The 22,007-nt window shown below is 35.2% G+C and overlaps 1 protein-coding gene across 1 annotated transcript in view; it reads left to right on the top strand.

Annotated features, from left to right (window-relative positions):
* Positions 1-19,143, top strand: part of LOC149804815 (kinesin-like protein KIF16B) — a 145,346-nt gene extending 126,203 nt beyond the window's left edge. Inside the window, exons 30-36 of the mRNA XM_089944906.1 lie at positions 433-612; positions 2,269-2,329; positions 7,390-7,437; positions 8,533-8,655; positions 10,696-10,785; positions 12,664-12,744; positions 18,602-19,143. Coding sequence (XP_089801032.1) covers positions 433-612; positions 2,269-2,329; positions 7,390-7,437; positions 8,533-8,655; positions 10,696-10,785; positions 12,664-12,744; positions 18,602-18,757 — 739 coding nt within the window. The 3' untranslated portion in view covers positions 18,758-19,143. The remainder of the gene's footprint in view (positions 1-432; positions 613-2,268; positions 2,330-7,389; positions 7,438-8,532; positions 8,656-10,695; positions 10,786-12,663; positions 12,745-18,601) is intronic.
* Positions 19,144-22,007: the final 2,864 nt, after the last annotated feature.

The raw sequence follows: 22,007 nt of genomic DNA on the forward strand, positions 1-22,007 counted from the left end.
ACAATATTGTACCATATAATGAGCCAAAACATGATTAGGTGACAATAGGCATGGGAGCAACAGAGAATTATACTGGATTAAGTCTGAGAAAATGAGACTGCAGGAGATGGTGAGATAAGGTAATTATAGGCATAAAGGGAACATAATTAGAGAGGACTGTGATGGGGAGAATGAGATTATCTGATATGGTGTGATAAGACATTTAACTAGAGGCACAGAGGGACAGAGAATTGAGTTTGAGAGAATGAGATGAAAGAGATGGTGAGACAAAATGAGATGAAAGAGATGGTGAGACAAAATTGGTAACTATATATGGTAGAATGCAAGAAAGAGACTGTAGGGTGCCAATCTCTGATGCCCCAGTACATTTTCATAAGTCAGATTAGATTTTATGAGAATTTTCAACAACATACTTTCTAAAAAATTTTTTAGAATCAATGCCTTAGTAGAACAAGAAGTAAAAAGAAGGCTATTTGAGGAGAAATTGCAAAGGGAACAGATACGACAGTTTGAGAGGGAGAAGGAAAAAATGGAAAGGGAAGAAGAAATCAGGAAACTGAAAGATGCCCATGTCAGAGAGATCAAGCAACTGAAAGCCAAATATGAGAAGAGGTATTTACATGAAATAATATACTTATTTATCAGATCTTTAAGCAAACGTCTTGTTGACAACCTTTTCAATGAAATAGTGGGGGTGGGGTTCAACTTAAAGCATAATGACCACATAACTTTATAGCAAAATAAGCATTTACAAAGGTTGGCATCAGTGTATTCTTTTTTTGAATATATATTTAATGGTGAAAAGTATTTATTACACTGGAATGGAATATTTCAGTACCTTTGCAGTGAAAACTGTTTGTTTCACTAGAATGAAGTATTTCAGTGTCTTTGCAGTGAAAGTGGTTCTTTTCACTTTAATGAAGTATTGCAATTCCCTTGCAGTGTAAAGTACCTGTTGCACTGGAATGGAGTATTTCATTGTCTTTGCAGTGAAAACTGTTTATTACACTGGAATTGAGTATTTCAGTGCCCTTGCAGTGTAAAGTACATGTTACACTACAATGCAGTATTTCAGTGCCCTTGCATTGAAAACTGTTTATCACATTGTAATTGAGTATTTTCAGTGCCCTTGCAGTGTAAAGTATATGTTGCACTAGAATGGGGTATTTCAGTGCCTTGCAGTGAAAACTGTTCATTTCACTGGAATGAAGTATTTCAGTGACCTTGCAATATAAAGTACCTATTACACTAGACCAGAGTATTTCAGTACCCTTGCATTGAAAACTGTTTATTACATTGTAAATGAGTATTTCAGTGCCCTTGCAGTGTAAAGTATATGTTACACTAGAATGGAGTATTTCAGTGCCCTTATAGTGAAAATTGTTTATTACATTGGAATGGAATATTTCAGTGCCCTTGCAATATAAAGTCTTTGTTACACCAGAATGGAGTATTTCAGTGACCTTGCAGTAAAAACTGTTTATTACATTGGAATGGAATATTTCAGTGACCTTGCTGTAAAACTGTTTATTACATTGGAATGGAATATTTCAGTGCTCTTGCAGTGTAAAGTATCTAATTACACTGGAATGAAGTATTTCATTTTCCTTGAAAACAAAGCAAATCAAGGTGACTTGGTGAAAAACGCTATTTTTTCTTGTTTTAAAAAAAAAATCTTTAGACATTCCTGGGTTTTTAAAAAATCTTTATAGGTGTAATGATTTACACATGCAATACACAGCCCTCTTTTAAACCATTTAACCTTCCATGTCATATACTCTTGATACAGTCGATTGTTAGTAAGGAAATGACAAATGTTTGATAGAATATTTCCAAAATGTTCATCAGAAATCAGCAGGACAAGCTGCCACTTTTCTGGGCTCCAAAAGCTGTATGTACATACCAGTGCTAAATTCTCGATAATTTACTTCATAAATAAATATTCATCATTCATAAGACGGTAATCTTGGGTTTCAGAGTTCAGAGCCAAGCATTGTTTAATGGATACTATAAACAGAAGTAATTATTGGGTCGAACTGCTTATGTCACAATTGAAATTCTATGTATGTGTACCCTGAGTACAGTGTATATGCATTGAAAACACCAAACTGTATTAAAAATTGTATGTGATTAGTATCCTCACCAAAAAGTATTAAAAATTGTATGTGACTAGTATTCTCACCAAAAAGTATTAAAAATTGTATGTGACTAGTATTCTCACCAAAAAGTATTAAAAAGTTGTATGTGACTAGTATTCTTTCCTTACAGATCTGGGTCCCTCAGCAAAACAGTTAATCCAAGTAAATCCAATCCATATGTAACTGTCATGGTAAGCACATTTTTACTTTGTTATTTTACAAATTCATCCAATAAATTTGCAAAAGAAGGAATAGCTACAGTTTAGTATTTCACCATTACTACTCATTTAAAATAGGATATGTTCTTGATGATTGTTGTTGTTGTTTTGGGTTTAAGGCCACTTTTCAATCCATGATAGACTATACATGATTGCCAGTATAACTGATGGAGGAAGGACCAGGGAAAGCCCAGGTAAGAACCATTGAACCAATTGGAAATCACTAGAAAGCTTTCTCACATACCTGCATTTGACTGAGCCAGAGACTTGAACCCATACAGACACGTGAAATGAATGTGATTGGTAAAACCAAGCCGCTTTAAATTTCTTTGCTACCTGGGGCCCCTTATTCCTGCTAACAGTCTGAATTAGTTTGAAACGCAAGTAAATTCCCTTTATTTTTACACTTTATGTAATGGTGGCTACTTCCCCCATGATGTATATCTCAAATATGAGAAAAGGACAGTATGCTTACCAAATATAATTGCTTATAAATTATGCTTAACTGCATAGACCCAAATCTGCCACCACATAATTATCCATTACATCTGGGTCTGTGCAATTTGTTATGACTAATCAGTAGAACAAACAATATAGACCCAGATCTACCAATGCATTATGCAGTGGCAGATCAGCATCTGTTATTTCCAGTGGACTCAACTTATAAGTGAGTATACACAGTAAGTTCACTTTAGCTCAGAAATACTGTAAATTAATTACTATTTGTGGATTACCTATTTTCATGGTTTTCATCAGTAGGCTAGACCCCCAGTTTAAGTTGAAATGAAATAAATCAAGGTATGTGATGGTAAAACATCATTCATGTATTTGATTTAATACCAGTGGATTTCAGAGTATTGAAAAATGATGTGTTCTGTTTGTAAAAGAGGAGGAACAATGGAAACTTATTGATTATGATTGAAGTTGTATGAAATATTAAATGAAATTGAAAGCTCTTGATTGTTTTTAATTACTCCATTACTGTAATAATAAATCCAAAATTTGTTCTTGGTCTGTGCCCTTCTTTTTTCAAATCACAATTTGCATATTTTTTATGGACACATTTCCTTGAATAATGTTAATTATAATTTATTGATGAAAATATCCAACATAAGGTATGGAACACAACAACATTATTTTATTTACTGGTAGACAGACTATTCCATACTGAATGTTTAATATGAAAGGAATTGCTGTGTTGTTGATCCAAACATTAATCATTTCATGAATAAACAAAACTTTCACTGCATTTTTTTATTTAGTTAATCACAAGTACTATTCCATTGAACAAATGGAACACAAATGTACATTGTTATTACTGAATATGATTGCACATATAACTAAATGCTCTGTATCAATTAGCAGACCAATCCTGTTTCTCAAAACCCATTTTAATCATGTCTGTCCAGATTAAGACTTTGTCATATGTTGAGATATTCCATTTTGTGTGAATTGGCTGAAGGGTATGTTTTCATGTTCATTGAGACAAATAAATAAGGGTACTTCTCCACATTCCTCCCATTTTTTTAATTGAGTAAGCAGCTGAACTGTTAAAGATATGTAATGCCATTATGCTTTAAATGAGACGGTAGGCTCTCTTTGTGATGTGCTTTGATGCTTATCAAAATGTTCTACTGCCTCTTGATCCATTATGCTTTAAATGAGACAGCAGCGTCTCCTTGTGATGTGCTTTGTTGCTTATCAAAATGTTCTACTGCCTCTTGATCCATTATGCTTTAATAGAGACAGCAGCCTCTCCTTGTGATGTGCTTTGATGCTTATCAAAATGTTCTACTGCCTTTTGATCCATTATGCTTTAAAAGAGACAGTAGGCTCTCATTGTGATGTGCTTTGATGCTTATCAAAATGTTCTACTGCCTCTTGATCCATTATGCTTTAAAAGAGACATCAGACTCTCCTTGTGATGTGCTTTGATGCTTGTCAAAATGTTCTACTGCCTTTTGATCCATTATGCTTTAAAAGAGACAGCAGCCTCTCCTTGTGATGTGCTTTGTTGCTTATCAAAATGTTCTACTGCCTCTTGATCCATTATGCTTTAATAGAGACAGCAGCCTCTCCTTGTGATGTGCTTTGATGCTTATCAAAATGTTCTACTGCCTTTTGATCCATTATGCTTTAAAAGAGACAGTAGGCTCTCATTGTGATGTGCTTTGATGCTTATCAAAATGTTCTACTGCCTCTTGATCCATTATGCTTTAAAAGAGACATCAGCCTCTCCTTGTGATGTGCTTTGATGCTTATCAAAATGTTATACTGCCTCTTGATCCATTATGCTTTAAAAGAGACAGCAGCCTCTCCTTGTGATGTGCTTTGATGCTTGTCAAAATGTTCTACTGCCTCTTGATCCATTATGCTTTAATAGAGACAGCAGCCTCTCCTTGTGATGTGCTTTGATGCTCATCAAAATGTTCTACTGCCTTCTGATCACATTTAGGAGCAGCAAGTATCAGAGTTCACGATGTGTCAGAATCTGAACAAATGTCTGATTCCTTAAGCTTAGGCAGACCAGCAATGGTAGGGGATTTTTTTCTCCAGTTTCCACTCTTTGACCAAAGTGTCAGAGACATTGTGATAGTTTCAGGAGTGAAATTCAGTTTTAACAGAACTGTTTCTATTAAGAAGAGATAGAAACTTATTTTCAAAAAGCTTGTTTTGATGTCACTGGCTTTGTTTTAGTGCCAAATCTCCAGTCACTGGCTTTGTTTTAGAGCCTAATCTCTGATCACTGGCTTTGTTTTAGTACCTGATCTCTGATAACTGGCTTAGTTGTAATGCCTAATCTCTGATCACTGGCTTTGTTTTAGTACCTGATCTCTGATAACTGGCTTAGTTGTAGTACCTAATCTCTGATCACTGGCTTTGTTTTAGCACCTGATCCCTGATAATTGGCTTAGTTGTAGTGCCTAATCTCTGATCACTGGCATTGTTTAAGTGCCTGATCTCGGATCATTGGCATTGTTTTAGTGCCTGATCTCAGAGTGTGTGTGTGTGATTTGGATTTTTAATGTAGCTTTAACAATTTTTCAGTCATATCACTATGATGCCTGCAGTGTGACAGTTTTATAGTAATGTCTAGCACTGGGGTATCATGCTGCAGACATGTAGCATGATGTCTCACCCAGTCACATTATTTTGACACCAGGCCAACCAGTCGTAACACTAACCTCTTAATGCTGAATGCCTAGCGAGGCAGATGTTGGTATCATTTTTATAAGTCTTTGGTATGGCTTTGCCAGGGTTTGAACCCATGACCTCCCACTTCCAAGGCAGACACTCTAACCACTCAGCCACCAGAGCAGTTCCTAATCTCTGATGGTTGAGAACTGTTTGTTTTGATATCAGGCTTTAAGAACCTCATTTCAATCTTAATTGCAACACAAGAATCAAGCTTGTTTTCTTGTTAATGCATACAAAAGGATGTTGGCATTATTTAGCAACAAATAACTGTGCAAAATTTGTACATATTCACACACTTGATGTGTTGTGAAAGAACTCCCACAAATTAGCTTAAAGTCGCACAGTATAGTGTATTTAAATGCTCACTGTTAAAGTGCTTGTCATGACATTAATCACACTGGTAAAGGTATCATAACACTTGTTGTGACTTCTTTATTTTAGGTAAGCAATTGGTACAGATCAGGGTTATACAATTTTACATGAATAGTTGTTAAACTAACTTGATTGGCTCATTGGGCCCAGGAGCAAGCATTCTGTCATAGTTTGAACCTTGCATCAAGGAAGTTTTATAAATGTGTGTTTAAAATTGCTCATTCCCAGCATAGTTCATCATGAGATGATGATTTCGTTCAATGTTACTGGCTGATCATCGTGACAATGACAGTGTTTTCTAAAGCTATGAAGTATATCAGATTAGGGGAGCTTGGAAAGTGTTAACGGAGATACAAGCAAGTGATTTAGAGCCTGAAAATGTTAAATATGAGTCTGATGTACATGATGGATGGACAAAAATCATTGGCATTCCAGTCAGCCCTTCCCCTTAAGTGATAATTCAAAATTAATTGTAGAACAGACAGAATACCAAGCCTAAAAGAGAATTTAGAGGTAGAGTGCAATTTTCATTTCTTTTCTCCAGCAGTTTAGTCCTGCAGGGATCTTGTGATACAAAACTATATAGACTTTCACAGTTTAAGATAAACAGAATAAATAAGAATATACAGCATTATGGACAGGAAATCTGGCATACTAGTCAGTAAAGCACTGATTCAAAAAGTGAAACTTTGGCAGAGCATAATTAGTGAAAAATCTAATTTTGGAGCAGAAGTAACAAAAAAATGATATTGCTAGGTATATGTTCCTTCAGAAAGAAGACCATGAAAGTGGGGTTCTCAGCACAGATTAACAGATTAATGCTTATACAGCTAGAGGAAACATCTTTTAAAGATTTTGATTTCAGTAGAGCTCTAACAGAGTAGAGAAGGAAGAGAGATGGATATTGAAGTGTTATGTAGATATTAAACTATTGCCAATTCCTTCTTCCCGTCCTTTTTCATACTTCTCCCTTATTTTAGTGAAAATGAGGGAGCTCTCCCCTTAGATAAAATCCTGGCAGCATCTCTGCTTTCCTAACCATCCAAATTACTGCAGTTGGGATTAAATCTGCAATGTTTTACATTTCATTTGCTCAGTAACTGTGGCTTGGATGTCACTTTAGTCATGTTTCACGTTTTATCTGTGCAGTTACTTTGGCTTGGATGTCACTTTGGTCATGTTTCACGTTTCGTCTGTTCAGTTACTGTGGCTTGAATGTCAGTTTGGTCATCTTTCACATTTCATCTGCTCAGTTACTGTGGCTTGGATGTCAGTTTGGTCATGTTTCACATTTCATCTGCTCAGTTACTGTGGCTTGAATGTCACTTTGGTCATGTTTCATATTTCATCTGCTCAGTTACTATGGCTTAGATGCCACTTTGGTAATATTTCATATTTTATTACCTATTTGTGCAAATCTCAAAATGGTATTCATCGACATTTATCTGACTATTTATTTTCAGCCTTCAGATGATGTAGAATCTGATGTTGCTGCTCCAAGAAGAAAAAGTGTAAGTTTATGTGTTAGTTGTGAAAACAATAGTGGTGTATAATACATATAATAATAATAATGATAATACATACAATAATAATTTGTCAGAATAATTTATATATGTAATAATAATAATAATAATAATAATAATACATGTAATAATAATGAAATTATAATAATGATAATACATACAATAATAATTTGTCAGAATGATTTATATATGTAATAATAATAATAATAATAATAATACATGTAATAATAATGAAATTATAATAATTATAATACATTCAATGATAATAATAATAATAATAATAATAATAATAATAATACAAATATGGATATGATGGATTTAAAGCAAATTTAGAATATGGTTTGAAGCAGTAAAATAAATAAAACTACTTTTATCATGTTCATAAGCACTAAGGAAATTATGCATTTAAATCTTTTGTAAGTTCAGATTTTGAGTAGTCTAGAGTTTCTGCTCCTTTAGTCTAAAACATCTGATCACTTAATATGAAATTTATGAAACACACTGAAAAATTTCTATTTTTGAAGTATATTTTAGTGCCTTGGATAATATATTTTTGCTGTGTATGATGACATATCATGCTTGATGTAATTACATGTTATTACACACAGATTATTATGAAATTGTAGAATAAGTTAACTTTATGAAGTTTCATATTGATTATGCTATGCGATAAATAAGCAGTGTAAGACATTAGTCAGCTTTTATGTTTTCAGAATGGCAGTTGTCAGCTTTTATGTTTTCAGACTGTTACAGACTGGCAGTTGTCAGCTTTTATGTTTGCAGACTGTTACAGACTGGCAGTTGTCAGCTTTTATGTTTTCAGAATGGCAGTTGTCAGCTTTTATGTTTTCAGACTGTTACAGACTGGCAGTTGTCAGCTTTTATGTTTTCAGACTGTTACAGACTGGCAGTTGTCAGCTTTTCTGTTTTCATACTGTTACAGACTGGCAGTTGTCAGCTTTTATGTTTGCAGACTGTTACAGACTGGCAGTTGTCAGCTTTTATGTTTTCAGAATGGCAGTTGTCAGCTTTTATGTTTTCAGACTGTTACAGACTGGCAGTTGTCAGCTTTTATGTTTTCAGACTGGCAGTTTCACAATTAGCACCAATACAGAGGATATGTCTGCCCCAAGTATCAACATCGCCATCCCTTCATATCGGCTGCAGAGTTATGGCTCTGATACTCACTATGAGTATGAGGTCAAGGTCAGTAAAGATGCATGCACACCATAAGTAACCAGTCTGGTTCTAGCTGGTTTGTCATGTGCAATTTTGTGTGATGAGCTATTTTGAAATATTTTCTCAGCTTCCAAAGATGATGACTTCTGTTGGATTTGTATGAGGGAAATTTTCATTTCATAAAGTCCCTGTCTTGGCATATAGAGTCAGTGCATCAGCCGGATTATCTGTCTAGAAGCTGCCTCACATACGTATAGGGATGTAACTTTCTTTACCTGCAGAAGAAATCAGTTTTTTATAGTAAAATATCTTTCTTCCATAGTACTTATCAATCATAATACAGATACACCTTCCTAGTCTCCCAACAATTACATCCGTCTAAGAGAGCATGCATTTGCCTAGAATACACAGATTAAATAACTGTTGATTTTATTATCCCCATTATTTTGTGTGTGTTTTCAACTGCCCACCTGTCTGTCCCTGTAATATATTCATATTTTTGAATTTCTGTTTTTGTATATTTTGGAAACATGTTTTTATCTTCCTTACCTCTTTCTGTCATTATATTTTTGGCACATTCTGTTCAGTATTTTTTTGCATGGGTATGAGAGTTGAAACGTTAAAAATGTAGGGGCCACAGGTGGCTAAGCTAAGGTGCTTGTCTTTACTGGTCACTGCCATCTCGCCTCTATTCACGTGTCTTTTAGTTGTGGGCTTGGACAACGTGGTTATGTAATAAAACTCTTCAGTAGCTTCCCATAGGTCAGCAGTTCTTTCCAGGATTTTTCTGAGTTCTTCCTTCTCCAGATATACTGGCCACCATTTATAGCCTATCAGGTGCTGAAAAATGGCATTAAACCTATAAAACCACAAACCACAAACTGTTCATATTCATTGGTACTTCATTCTGCAAGCACAAGACTATGTCCTCAGAATTCAGACCAGTTCATAAATAAGACTTTTCCATAGACCCAGTGGTATTCTGAAGCAAAAGGTTATTCAAATGAGATCATTATACAGGTAATACTTAATGTAACCAGTCATACCTTTTCCATTTTTAGAACTGTATTATAACATTATTTGTAATATGACACAGACTAGGGTGTCATTCTTTTGCATGATGTACCCAAGTGATATTTTTATTTTACCATCCTATGTGTTCCCTTACAGGTGGATACTGGAAGTAACTGCAAAAGTTAAACAATGATCCCACAGGAAATAGTTGTTGGATCTATCTGTGCTGCTTGGTTTACAATCAAATGAAAGCGACTTGCATGCACATTGACTTTGCAATGTTTTCAGTCAGTCATCACATAATCAGTCCACTGGCAGCTAAATAATCAGTCAGTCCGTTGATTAACAATAGATGCTATCCCCAAAGCATATCTATTTGTTGCCTGTTGTGAGACATTTGTGTTGGCTATTGCTTAAGGTAACTCCATAAATATAAATATATCCACATATTGTGTCTTCCATGTAAGTTTTGAAGTCATCATATGACTATACCTATATGCTTAAAATAAGACTTGATCCAATTTATTTTCTTAAAATGTAGTCAGAAATCATATCAGTTGGTGAGTACAGATGTACTTTATATAGTTGCACTGTTGTTTCTGATTTTGTTGTATATCTATGTAACAGTTTCTCTGAAAAAACTGAAATACCAAATAATCACAGTTTTTAATATTTCTTTCTTCAATATATATCAATTTAAGTTGGTTACTGTATCACTAAAGCATGGAGATTTGAGCCTCCTCTCCTTCCAGTTTTTGCATAGACACTACTATACACATGCAATCTTCTGTTAATTGACTGTTTTCAATATTGCACAATATGTGCATAACACAATGATATATTGTGGACTCTTCCAAACACTAACGGCTTACTGTTAAGGTGCCACAAGAATATAATCAGCGTTAACTACTTCTGAATATATGAAGCAAAAGCACAAATATCAGAACATTCCCATTTGCTTTATTGAAGTACAACTTGTTAATTCACCTTTATATTATATATGATTTAGAGGTATTATGCAAATGTGACTTCGGTGTTTACCTGTTATTTCAGATTGTGATAGGGGAAGAAGTGTGGACAATCTATAGAAGATACAGCCGTTTTCGACAGTTTCATCAGGAGTTGAGAAAAAGATACCCAGAGGTGAATTGAATAAACTTTAAACATCATTCATATTTTGGAAATATCTTTGTGCAAATGAAAACAAGGGGTTGTTTATAGCAAAATGTTTGTTTGGTTTACTTTGATGTTTTATGGCAAATAAACAACAAAGTACAAGTACAGTAGTTTATATAGTGCCAGGATAATAAACTAAATTGCCTTGCCCAAGAACACACCATGGTAGCTACCCCGGGCTGATCCAATGGTAGTATTCCAACTTGCACCTTTTGGTTATAATCCAGCGTGATATCCACCATGACTCCTGCTTTCTTTAGTTGCCAGTAACAACGTGCAGGAGGCATCATCAGGCTGATTATACATCAACAACTCCACAGGAAGCTTGCAGAATGTGTATTTGAGCACTGTTAAAGTGCGATATGTAGACTGTAGACTTGTATTCACAGGCAATATTCCTATATTGACCTAATAGCTATGCAAGGACATATGGAGGAAAATGGTCTCATAAACTTGTATTTAAAAAAAAAAAGGAAAACAAACTGGACCTGTTAAAGTGTATGCACTCAAGAATGATTATTCATTGTCTGGCAATTAAGCCCTGAAATTATTATTTTTTTATTGCCCTACTGGTCATTGAATAGAATTTCTTTTGGGATGTTTTTCATCTGTTGTCTGTCCATCCATTATTACAAGTTTGTTATTGCATGAAACTTTACATTGCAAGTTTGTTATTACTGTCAAACTTTACACATACATTTATCCCATAGTCTAGTTGATCCTAAATGAAAACATTTCTATTTGGACTTATTAAAAATCTTGTTATCACTACTCCTGCTGAATGAATAGTCATATCAAAATGGTATTTTCATGAGAAAACTTCTTATGATGTCTAGTTAATCCTAAAAGAGATGGTGCCAATCTGATATCCAGTAAAAAGCAGACATATTAGTAATCTTGGAAATTATGTTATATTGGTTTTCCTTTTGAATGGAAAGTTATTTTGACGTAGGGTTTGCACAAGATGGCTTCTTATGAAGTTTGGTTGGTCTTGAATAAAAATAGCCATATTGAAAATCTTGTTATTACTACTTCTGGGTGAATGATGTATTATGGCTGATACTCAATATGGCCACCATAGTCTTAAACGTATTAGTTTACTCTTCCAAAATGTATGGCTATATCAACATGGGTTTTTTACCAATAGACTTCTTATGATACCTGTTAGATGCTAAATGAAAATGGTGTCAATCATATGTACATTATAGCTGCCACAACATCAGTGTTGAATGTCTTGCAGTTGCTACTTCCTCTGAAAGAATGGTCATATTGTCTTGGGGTTTTCACCAAAAGACTTACAATAATGTCTGCCTGGTCCTAAATGAAAATGGTACCAATCGTACATCCAATATGTCCGCCACAGCAGCTAATTTGAAAATGTTGTTACCGCTGCAGAATATCTTGGATAGTTTCAACATTCAGCAGTTTAAAAGAAGAAATGGTCATATCAGGAATTCCTTGAAATTCAACTCACCCAGTAGAGCAATAGTACCCTTTGAGGAAATCTTGTATATATTTAAAATATTTTTAGATATTATTTCCTAGGTTACCTGGAGCAAGGACCTTCATACAAGAATGATGGGTATATTTTATTACTTAAGTCCTTCTGAAAGACGCAATGTATTTTTCCAAATGCTTTAAGAAGGTAATATTTCTTGTCCTGTTGTATCAGTTTATTTCTTCCTGAATTGTACCATGCAGATCTCGAATTTTATTTGGAGGAAATAATTTTTTTATAAAATCTATGATCACCTTAATATTTGCAGTTGTCATATCTTTGTTGAAATATGGAATTTTTACTTGAAGAATTAAATAATGATGGGTATTATACTTTTACATTTTCAGGTCAGTTCATTGGTCTTTCCATCTAAGAAATTATTTAGCAAGACAGAAAAGGTTGCTTCAGAAAGGCAGAAACAACTAGAGGTATTTGTTTTTTATTTCTTCTGATACATTAATATTGACAGAATTTGTCGAAAAATGTAATATTAGAGGATGAAATATAGAAGACATATTGTTGACCCAATTCCAAGTAGCATAAACCTTGATCTGCCAATACAGGATGCACTAGAGTATCTATACCAGTTACTTCTCAGTTGTGCAGTTAAGGGAAACTCATTACCACATGATTGTAAATTGTTTGAAAATCTTTGGAATATTTTTGTTAGTTGCAGTTACAAAATAAAAGGTGCATTATATGTTAATGATGCCTAGTTCAAGAAATGCTGAACAGAGTCCAGAATTTAAAAAAATAATCACATGATAACTGAATCCATGCAGCAAATTTACAAATGCTCCGACGTAGACAATCTTTTCATCAGTGACTGCTCATCCTGAACAAATGGTCATATGGAAATTAGTTTTTTACTGAAAATTTTGTATGAGATGTAGTTGGATCTAAGTGAAAATGCCGTTGATCAGACTTTTTTATATGCCAGTTTTCAGTCAGACATAGTATGCTATACACCCAGTAACATTTGCTTGTCTGACCCAAAACATGGAGACTTAAACCATATTTTTCATATGTCTTGAGACACTGTTTAGAGGCATCAAATTTATTTTGCCAGATAATTTTGTTCCATGTTTTTAAATTTTCACCCATCATTTAAAAGTATTTTATTTTATACAGGATGTTTTTGGACATTATTGATGTGCTGCAGTAAGAAAAATAAAGACAGACTAATAACATTTTTTTGCATGGCTTGCTTTTCATTGGAATAGCCATGTCAAGTTACGTATATGGTTCAGATTGTCACAAATTTAGGAGGACTACATTGTACTGTTCATTAGCTGTATGTCATATGTGTTGGTTTGATGTATATGTTATTGAGATTGCTCTAATGTGTGGCAAGGCATAGCTGAATTTTATGTGTGTTGCTTTATTGTACATGTGAAGTGTGACTGCTTTGCTGTGTGACAAAAAGCATAGCTGAATGTCACGTGTTGGTTTGATTCCTAGAACTTGGATTTTTCAGTAATTTGTTTTCAGACACTGAACAAATATTTTTTAAAGTTGTTGGACCAAAAGAGGTAATTATTTTTGGGGTTTGTGTGGGTGGGTCATAAACATGAAGAAAATGTATCTACACATGAATTTAGACTAGACTTGGTATATATGACAGTAAGCAGGATGGTTGTCAGCAATCTGATATTGATTTAATGGTCGAAGATCATGACTTGGGTTTTCTTAAGTAATTGTTAGTGAGCATGATAACCCAGACAAGTATGAATGGGTTCTTATCAAATCCAGTTTTGGGATATGCATGAAGAATACCTTGATTAATGCTGGTCAAATTTTCTTGGGTCGTGTAAATGGAACCAGTCTTAGTATCTGAATTTGATCCTTACTGTCATGTTTATGGTCAGAGGATATGATAGCGTATTGTTTGCTGCACTTACCTTGTGAACATACTAGCTCAGATATATTTTTTTTGTAATTTACCAAATTTGGTATATTGGAAATTCTCAAAAATATCTGAGATGGATTCATTGTGTAGCATTTAAAAAGGAGAAAAGAACATAAGAATAAATCTGTTATGGATTCCTGAAATTCTTTTTGATCATTAGAGCATCAGGCCCATCAAGGGGCTCTTGTTATAACAAGGAACTACTGTACTTCATGGGTAGTAAATCATCTACAACACTCCCACTTTATAATGGAGTCACAGAGTATTATATTGAAGTTGCAGTTTACTCCTGTTTAATGAAATGGGATCACCTTGCTGTATTTGCTGACGAAATTAGACTTGAAAGAATTTATTTTGGTTCCATGAAGTATTTGAAATGTCTAGAAAGAACTGGATAAATATTTGACAACCACAAGGTATTGTAAAGTTCACTTGGAACATTAATTTTTTTCATCAGTGTTTTTTCAGTGAGTTGGCATTGATCCAAAAGACATAGAAGATGTAATTCAGGTTAGCTTTTATAAATATGTTTAGTTTCAAAGAAAACAACTCATTTCTTTAAGTGCAGAAATCACATTTATACAGTACAGCTTATTGCCAATAAAACTTGCAGATAAAGGTAATTGTTGGATAAACAGGTACATACACCAAACTGCAATATGTGTTTTGTTTTGAGTCATCAGAAAGAGCAAGCTTTATATGCATAGGGATACATTGAGGCCATCAGACAGAGACATATTTGTAAGGAACATTAAATTGGTTCTTTCTCTCAACTCAATACAAGACATGATTGTGGTTATGTCCTTACATAGCATCTTTTTGTGTTTTCCAAATATTTTTAGCTTTACTGTATGAATGATATTCTAAACAAATTGGAATTTATAAATGTTTGATTCACTGTGTCTGAACATATCTTCATGCAGCTGACAAAGAAGGTCCCTAAGCAGTTTAAATTGGGGAAATATGGATTGAATAGATGTATTGAACACCAGTTGAAAGCTGTATTGAACACCAGTTGAAAGCTGTATTTAACAACAGTTGAATAGCTGTATTGAACACCAGTCGAATAGCTGTATTGAACACCAGTTGAATAGCTATATTGAACACCAGTTGAATAGCTGTATTGAACACCAGTAGAATAGCTGTATTGAACACCAGACCAAGCATGATAGATTAAATTTAAACTTAGCACTAAATTTTGAAAAATTATGTTCTTTTTCAGCATCATATTAAAGTGATTGTAAGGTAAAAGATTAGATAATAAGCAAGAAAACTGTAATCAATGCCTGGAGTCAAAAGGAATTATAAAATTTTGATTGCTTTCTCTTGAATTACTGTATATACTCACAGATAGGTATAATCCAAATGCAAACTGCATAGACCCAAATCTGCAGAACAACTTGATAACTGCCTGCTTTCATTGCTTGACAAACATGCCCCAGCTACCAAGTCCAGAGTATCAATTCAAAAGTGTTCTCCATGGTATAGCAGTGTTAGGGACCAGCTTCGCACTGCTAAAAGAGACAACCGTAAAGCTGAGAGGCTTTGGCTTTCCACCAGACTCATTATTCATAAGCAAATCTATGAAGCCGCTAAGAAGAATGTCACAAATATAGTCCATGCAGCGAAATCAGCCCACTACACTACTAAGATCGCGGAAAGTTCCAGCTGCAAAGAGCTCTTCAAGATTACTAACAAGCTAATGTCAAGGAACAAATCTACACCACTTTCAACTACCTTCTCTCCAGTCGACCTTCCGGATATGTTTGCAGATTTCTTCATGACAAAGTACAAACCATTAGAGATAAGCTTGACACCATAATTTCAATTGACTTGTCGTCACCATACAGTTGGGATACAGAACTTGAGTGGCAACCATTAGCAGCATATGAACCTGTCTCTATGGATTTCATACGTATAATCCTGATGAAGTCATGTGAATTTGATCCAATTCCAACATCACTGCTGCTTGAGTGCTTAGATCCAGTATTGCCTTCACTAACTGATGTTATTAATACCTCTCTCTCATCCGGGGAATTCCCATCATTTTTTCAAAACTGCCATTGTAAAGCCTCTGCTGAAGAAACCAACACTAGACCATAATGATTTAAAGAACTACCACCTAGTTTCTAATCTCCCATTCATATCAAAAATCTTAGAAAAGGTTGTTCTATCCCAGCTTGTATCGCATCTGAATTTAAAACAGTCTTCTTAGCAATGTACAATCTGCATATCGCCCTTTGCCACAGTACTGAAACTACTCTTCTAAAAGTAGTTAATGACATTCTCTCTGCTTTGGATAGCGGAAAGATTACAGTCCTCACTCTCCTTGAATTGTCTGCAGCATTTGACACAATAAACCATGATATATTACTTCACCATCTCCAGCATGTATTTGGCATTCATGATACAGCCTTACTGTGATTCAAGTCCTACTTGGTCAACAGGACAAAAATTGTATCTGCAAATGGAATACACTCCAGCCCAGTTGATCTACGTTTTGGTGTTCCACAAGGGTCTGTTCTTGGACCTGTTCTCTTCATTCTGTACTCTCAGTCGCTCTCAAGTGTCATAGATCATCATCCAGTGTCTCACCAATTGTACGCTGATGACACCCAAATATACAAATGTAGCCAACCAACTGAAGTAGATGCTGCCATCCAAGGTGTAGAGAGGTGCATTTCTGATGTGAAATCATGGAAAACATGTAACAAGCTGCAGATGAATGATGATAAAACTGAGGCCCCTCTAATCACAACACAAAGACTTTCTCATTCACATCCTTTACCTCAAACAATAAATATCAGCAACACCAACATTAAATTCACACAAACAGTATGAAACCTAGGTGTTACTCTGGACAGTACTCTCACATTGCACCAACATGTCATGAACATTTGCAAGGCTGCATATCTTGAGCTGAGACGCATCAGCTCAATTCGCAAATACCTTTCAGTTGATGCCACTAAAACACTTGTGTGTTCATTAGTACTTTCAAGACTGGACTATTGTAACTCAATTCTGTCTGGTTCATCTCAATATCTGCTCCAGAAACTTCAAAAAGTTCAAAACACAGCTGCTCGGATCATACTTAGAGTACCACGATCAGAGCACACCTCCCCACTGCTCTGTACCCTACACTGGCTATCCATTCGATCCAGAATCAAACACAAAATTTGTTCTCTGTGCTACGTTTCACTGTCGGACTCTAGTCCAACTTACCTATCCAACCTCACCCATGTGTACACACCAGCAAGATACTTACGCTTCTCTTCTGACAATCGTATACTCATTATTCCAAGTATGAAAACAAAGTCATATGGACAGCATTCTTTTGCATACCAGGGCCCAGCAACGTGGAATGAATTGCCCACTGAACTTAGACACAAAGAGACAGTGATCACATTCAAGAGGGCTCTTAAAACTCACTTATTTCGACTGCAAGAACAAACCTAAAGACCTAATAATGTTTCCTACCTTAAATATTCTCAGGTTTTTAATGTTTTCTAATTTCATGGTGTTTGTTTTTGTAATCATATCATCATATATTTTTTATCTTATAGGTGTTGTCTAATGATGTAATGCGCTTAGAGCTTCTAAAGATTAGGCGCTATTACAAAGTCCTCATTATTATTATTATTATTATTATTATTATTATGTGCCAACAGATGTAGATCTATGCAGTTGTTAGGACTAATCAGTAGAACAAATAACAAAGACACTCATCAGCCAGTGTATTATGCAGTATATGTGGTTTGCGGTTGGAATCAAAATATACATGAACATAGATACTCCCATGTTTACTGTACATTGTATAATGCATGTTAAACTGTGAGCATAGACTCAGACCTACCAACACATAATGTACCGGCAAAGTATAGCTTATGCTATTTATTTTATGCATAATTTCATGTGAAAACAAAAGTAAACTTCTAGTACATACTGCACTGGCAGATCTTTGTGAACATTTGGCAGTTTTTTTTTGTTTATTAGTGGGGTTACTTCAGTTGCCCTAAGGAATTATTGTCAGATAATTGTTATTATAATTCTGCATGGTGATTTTGTTAATGGACAACAAGTGACCATTGTGCATTATTTCCACAATGCAGCTAGTCCTTTATATATGGGGAAATGTGGTTGAGAAACTATTGTTATAAATGTTATTTATTGTGTCTTTTCAGTTTTACCTGAGAGGCCTTATTGTGTCATTTCAGTTTTACCTGAGAGGCCTTATTGTGTCATTCAGTTTTACCTGAGAGGCCTTATTGTGTCAATCAGTTTTACCTGAGAGGCCTTATTGTGTCATTTCAGTTTTACCTGAGAGGCCTTATTGTGTCATTCAGTTTTACCTGAGAGGCCTTATTGTGTCATTTCAGTTTTACCTGAGAGGCCTTATTGAGATATGCAGTAAGATACCAACCTGCAATCTGCATCCATCAAAGAGCAAGTTCCTCACAAAAAAAGATCTTCGCGACTTTGACCCATTTTTCCGTCAAGGTCTTTTTGAAACTACAAAACATACCACCTCATGACCACGTGCATTTACTGTAATTACAGTATTTGATCACATGTAGCTCACACCCAACTACAAAGGTCCAGATAATGGGCTGGCAGATCAGGATCTATATTGTTCATTCTTTGCTGATTTTAATTAATAAAGCAGTATATACCCTGATCTGCTGGTGCAATCTGTGATGGCAGGTTACAGTCTAGATTGTTGATAGTTGGATGTGTATTACTCATGGGTAGTTAAAGTAAGAGCCAAACTATCGCAATATCCATGCTGGCTGCAAAGCAGTTTTTGTAAGAAATTATGCACACAAGTGATGACATTTCTTGAAAAAGATCACTTGACACCATTATTTTTAAAATTTCACCTGTAGTTTGTTATAAATGCTTGTCAGCTGTATAACATTAATGTATATATTTGTTTTTATTATGCCCCTGAGATAGTTGCATCTAGTGATTTGGATGTCCATTTTTGGGTATGACACATGTGAGCTTTGGTTGCGTTTTTTTCAGCAATTGAAGCTCAGCAACCCCTTATAACATAACGGAAATATATCACCACATACTACTGTCACATATCTCTTACCATTTTTGTGGAAGTATAATAGTATTAATATGGTAGGAATGTAATACTCATTATTATTATCATTATTATTATTATTATTATTATTATTATTATTATCATTATTATTATTATTTCACTAAAGCCTTATCCAACTAAATACATATCTTTGAATATGACATCACATTCTTGTTTTGCATACAGTTTAAACATTTAATGGAAAATAAAACAATATTATATACTTCCCCTACTTGTTGCATCCTGCCCTTGGGTCATGCCTAGGAAAGGGTCATGTGGTCATGCCTTTAGATATATCAGTTGCACATCTTGGGGGCATATGATGTGTGTCTTCGTCAGATGCATATTCCATTAGTAGTACATCTTCTAACTCACAAATTCAGCCTTGCCATGCTAAAAGAGACCTGATTCACATAATTTGGTTAAATAGTCATCTGTTTTCCAAGGTGGAAGTCAGATGAGAGTGATCTTCCCTTGGATGGAAGAATTGGTGCCAAATCCTATCAGTTTGTCATTGACAACTTCCATTTGCTGCCCCTTGTATTTTGTTTACTTTGCCATGGATTCTTTGTCAAAAGGACAAATTCAGTCTCGTCCTATACCAGAACTTCACTCAGCATTTCACTCAGTTCGGTATGGAGTTCAGACTACTTTGAACCAAGTCTTTCCACCCTTAGATTCAGGACTTGAAAATCTTCTCATTTGTACCTTCAGTTCACTATTGATTCAGCCTTTTAGGAATTTCTTAATCTATTCTGACTCCTCAGTGCAGCATTGTATCTCCACATTGTATGTCACTGTTCATTACACCACTGCAGACAATTATTTTATCCCAGTGTTGACTATAAAAGATACATAGCCACAGTTAGCTAACATCTTCTTTTAGCTTTTTAAGAATAAGAAGTTAGGTCCTTCTTGTGAACATTGATGTCTCTACTGAAGGCTTTGGTCTTTTTCGAAAACTGAATCTTTTGCAGGTTCCAATTTGGTTGAATAAGGCACATTTTAAACCATTGTCTAGATCCTTCTTGACTTAACCTCAAATACAAAATATGCTTCTCAGTCAACCCAGACTAACTGCAGTTCCACCATAATGGTTCATTTTCATGCCTGCTTTCATGGCCAGAAATAGGCTACTGCTCATACAGGAATCAGTATTTTGTCTTGGACCCTCTATCCTCCTTGGACCCTCTGCCCTCCATGAATCCTCTATCCTCCTTGAACCCTCTATCCTCCTTGGAACCTCTATTCTCCTTAGACCCATAAGAGTTCTGACATGGTACCTAAAATGAACTAAGCTGACCAGAAGGACATTTCACTTGCTTTGACCACTAATAAAAGGGATGATATTTCAGATTTGGCTTTATTGTCCAAGATATGATGGGTTGTCTCCTCCTAGCTTAAACAAACTCAAGATATTATGATGCTTGTGTGCAGTCTGACACATGTGGTTAGGCAGTTGCCACTAGTATAGCATTTGAGTGCAACTGCTCCCTAACTGACATCAGGCTAAGGGATGGAGGTCAAAGATGACATTCTCTAGCTTTTACCTCAGACCTGATATCAGACCTCAGTATGACCTATCATCATGGATCATTCTGTAGATTGTTCAACACTTCCATAGGATTTTCAGTAGCAAAAATTTTCCTTCAAATTGTGTTAAAGCATAAACCATGTGCTAATCCCTATCTGTATCTCACAAGTTGTGAAGTCACTTCATGCACATTATGGGTCCAGAGATGTGGCCAACTGTATGGTATGGGGAAATAACTCCAGCCTATATTATGATCTGATAATATATTTGAAGAAGAAACCAAGGTATATAGTAAAATAAATTTCTGAAATAATGCTTATCATAATATAGCAACACCTTGTTAAGTCTTCCAAATAGTGACAGGATCACTCTGGTGGCCTAAGTGGTTAGAGCATCTGCCTTGGATGTGGGAGGTCGAGGGTTTGAACCTCGGTAGATTCATATCAAAGAGATATAAAAATGGTAATAGCAGCTGCCTTGCTTGGCTCAGCATTAAGATGTTGGTGTTAGGACTGGTCAGTATCAGGATAATGTGACTGGGTGGGACACGCTATGTATCCATGGATGATGCCCCAGTGCTAGACTTATAAAATGCCACTCTGCAGACATCATATCGATATGATTGGAAAATTGTTAAAGCTAGGTTAAAAATCCAAATCACGCACAAACAGCCAATCAGTGATGTTCCTGGAGGAATATGCTCAAAATAATACATGATCATAATACAGCCACAACTTGTCCAACCTTCCAAGGTCTGATGTTCATGAAGGAGTATACACACTTGTTCCAGTGGTAGATGATTAGTTGGAAGGTTTTGGTACCACTCCATCCTGGATGAGACAACACTCATCTGACTTCATCTTTGGTAAGCAGGTGACCTTTTGACACTTCCATTGCTAAAACAAGCCAAATGACATCAATTTTAGCTTGGGAGAGCTGGATGTCTTGAGGTAGTGGATGAACCTACAGTGTATTTTGATTGGGAAAGCATGATTTAAGAAACATTTTAATTGGAAAAATGGTTTCATCAAGCAGGTTTCTTTTTATTACTTTTTTTAATTGACTTCAATTTTAATTTTAATTTCTGGCCTGAATTTTATGGATTTTATATGATGGGGTATCTTTTATTGACACACTTGATGTATTTCTTAGTTTAGTA

Source organism: Sinohyriopsis cumingii, chromosome 2 (assembly GCF_028554795.1).
Source record: "Sinohyriopsis cumingii isolate HCF-2022 chromosome 2, ASM2855479v2, whole genome shotgun sequence".
NCBI classification, from domain to species: Eukaryota; Metazoa; Mollusca; class Bivalvia; order Unionida; family Unionidae; genus Sinohyriopsis; species Sinohyriopsis cumingii.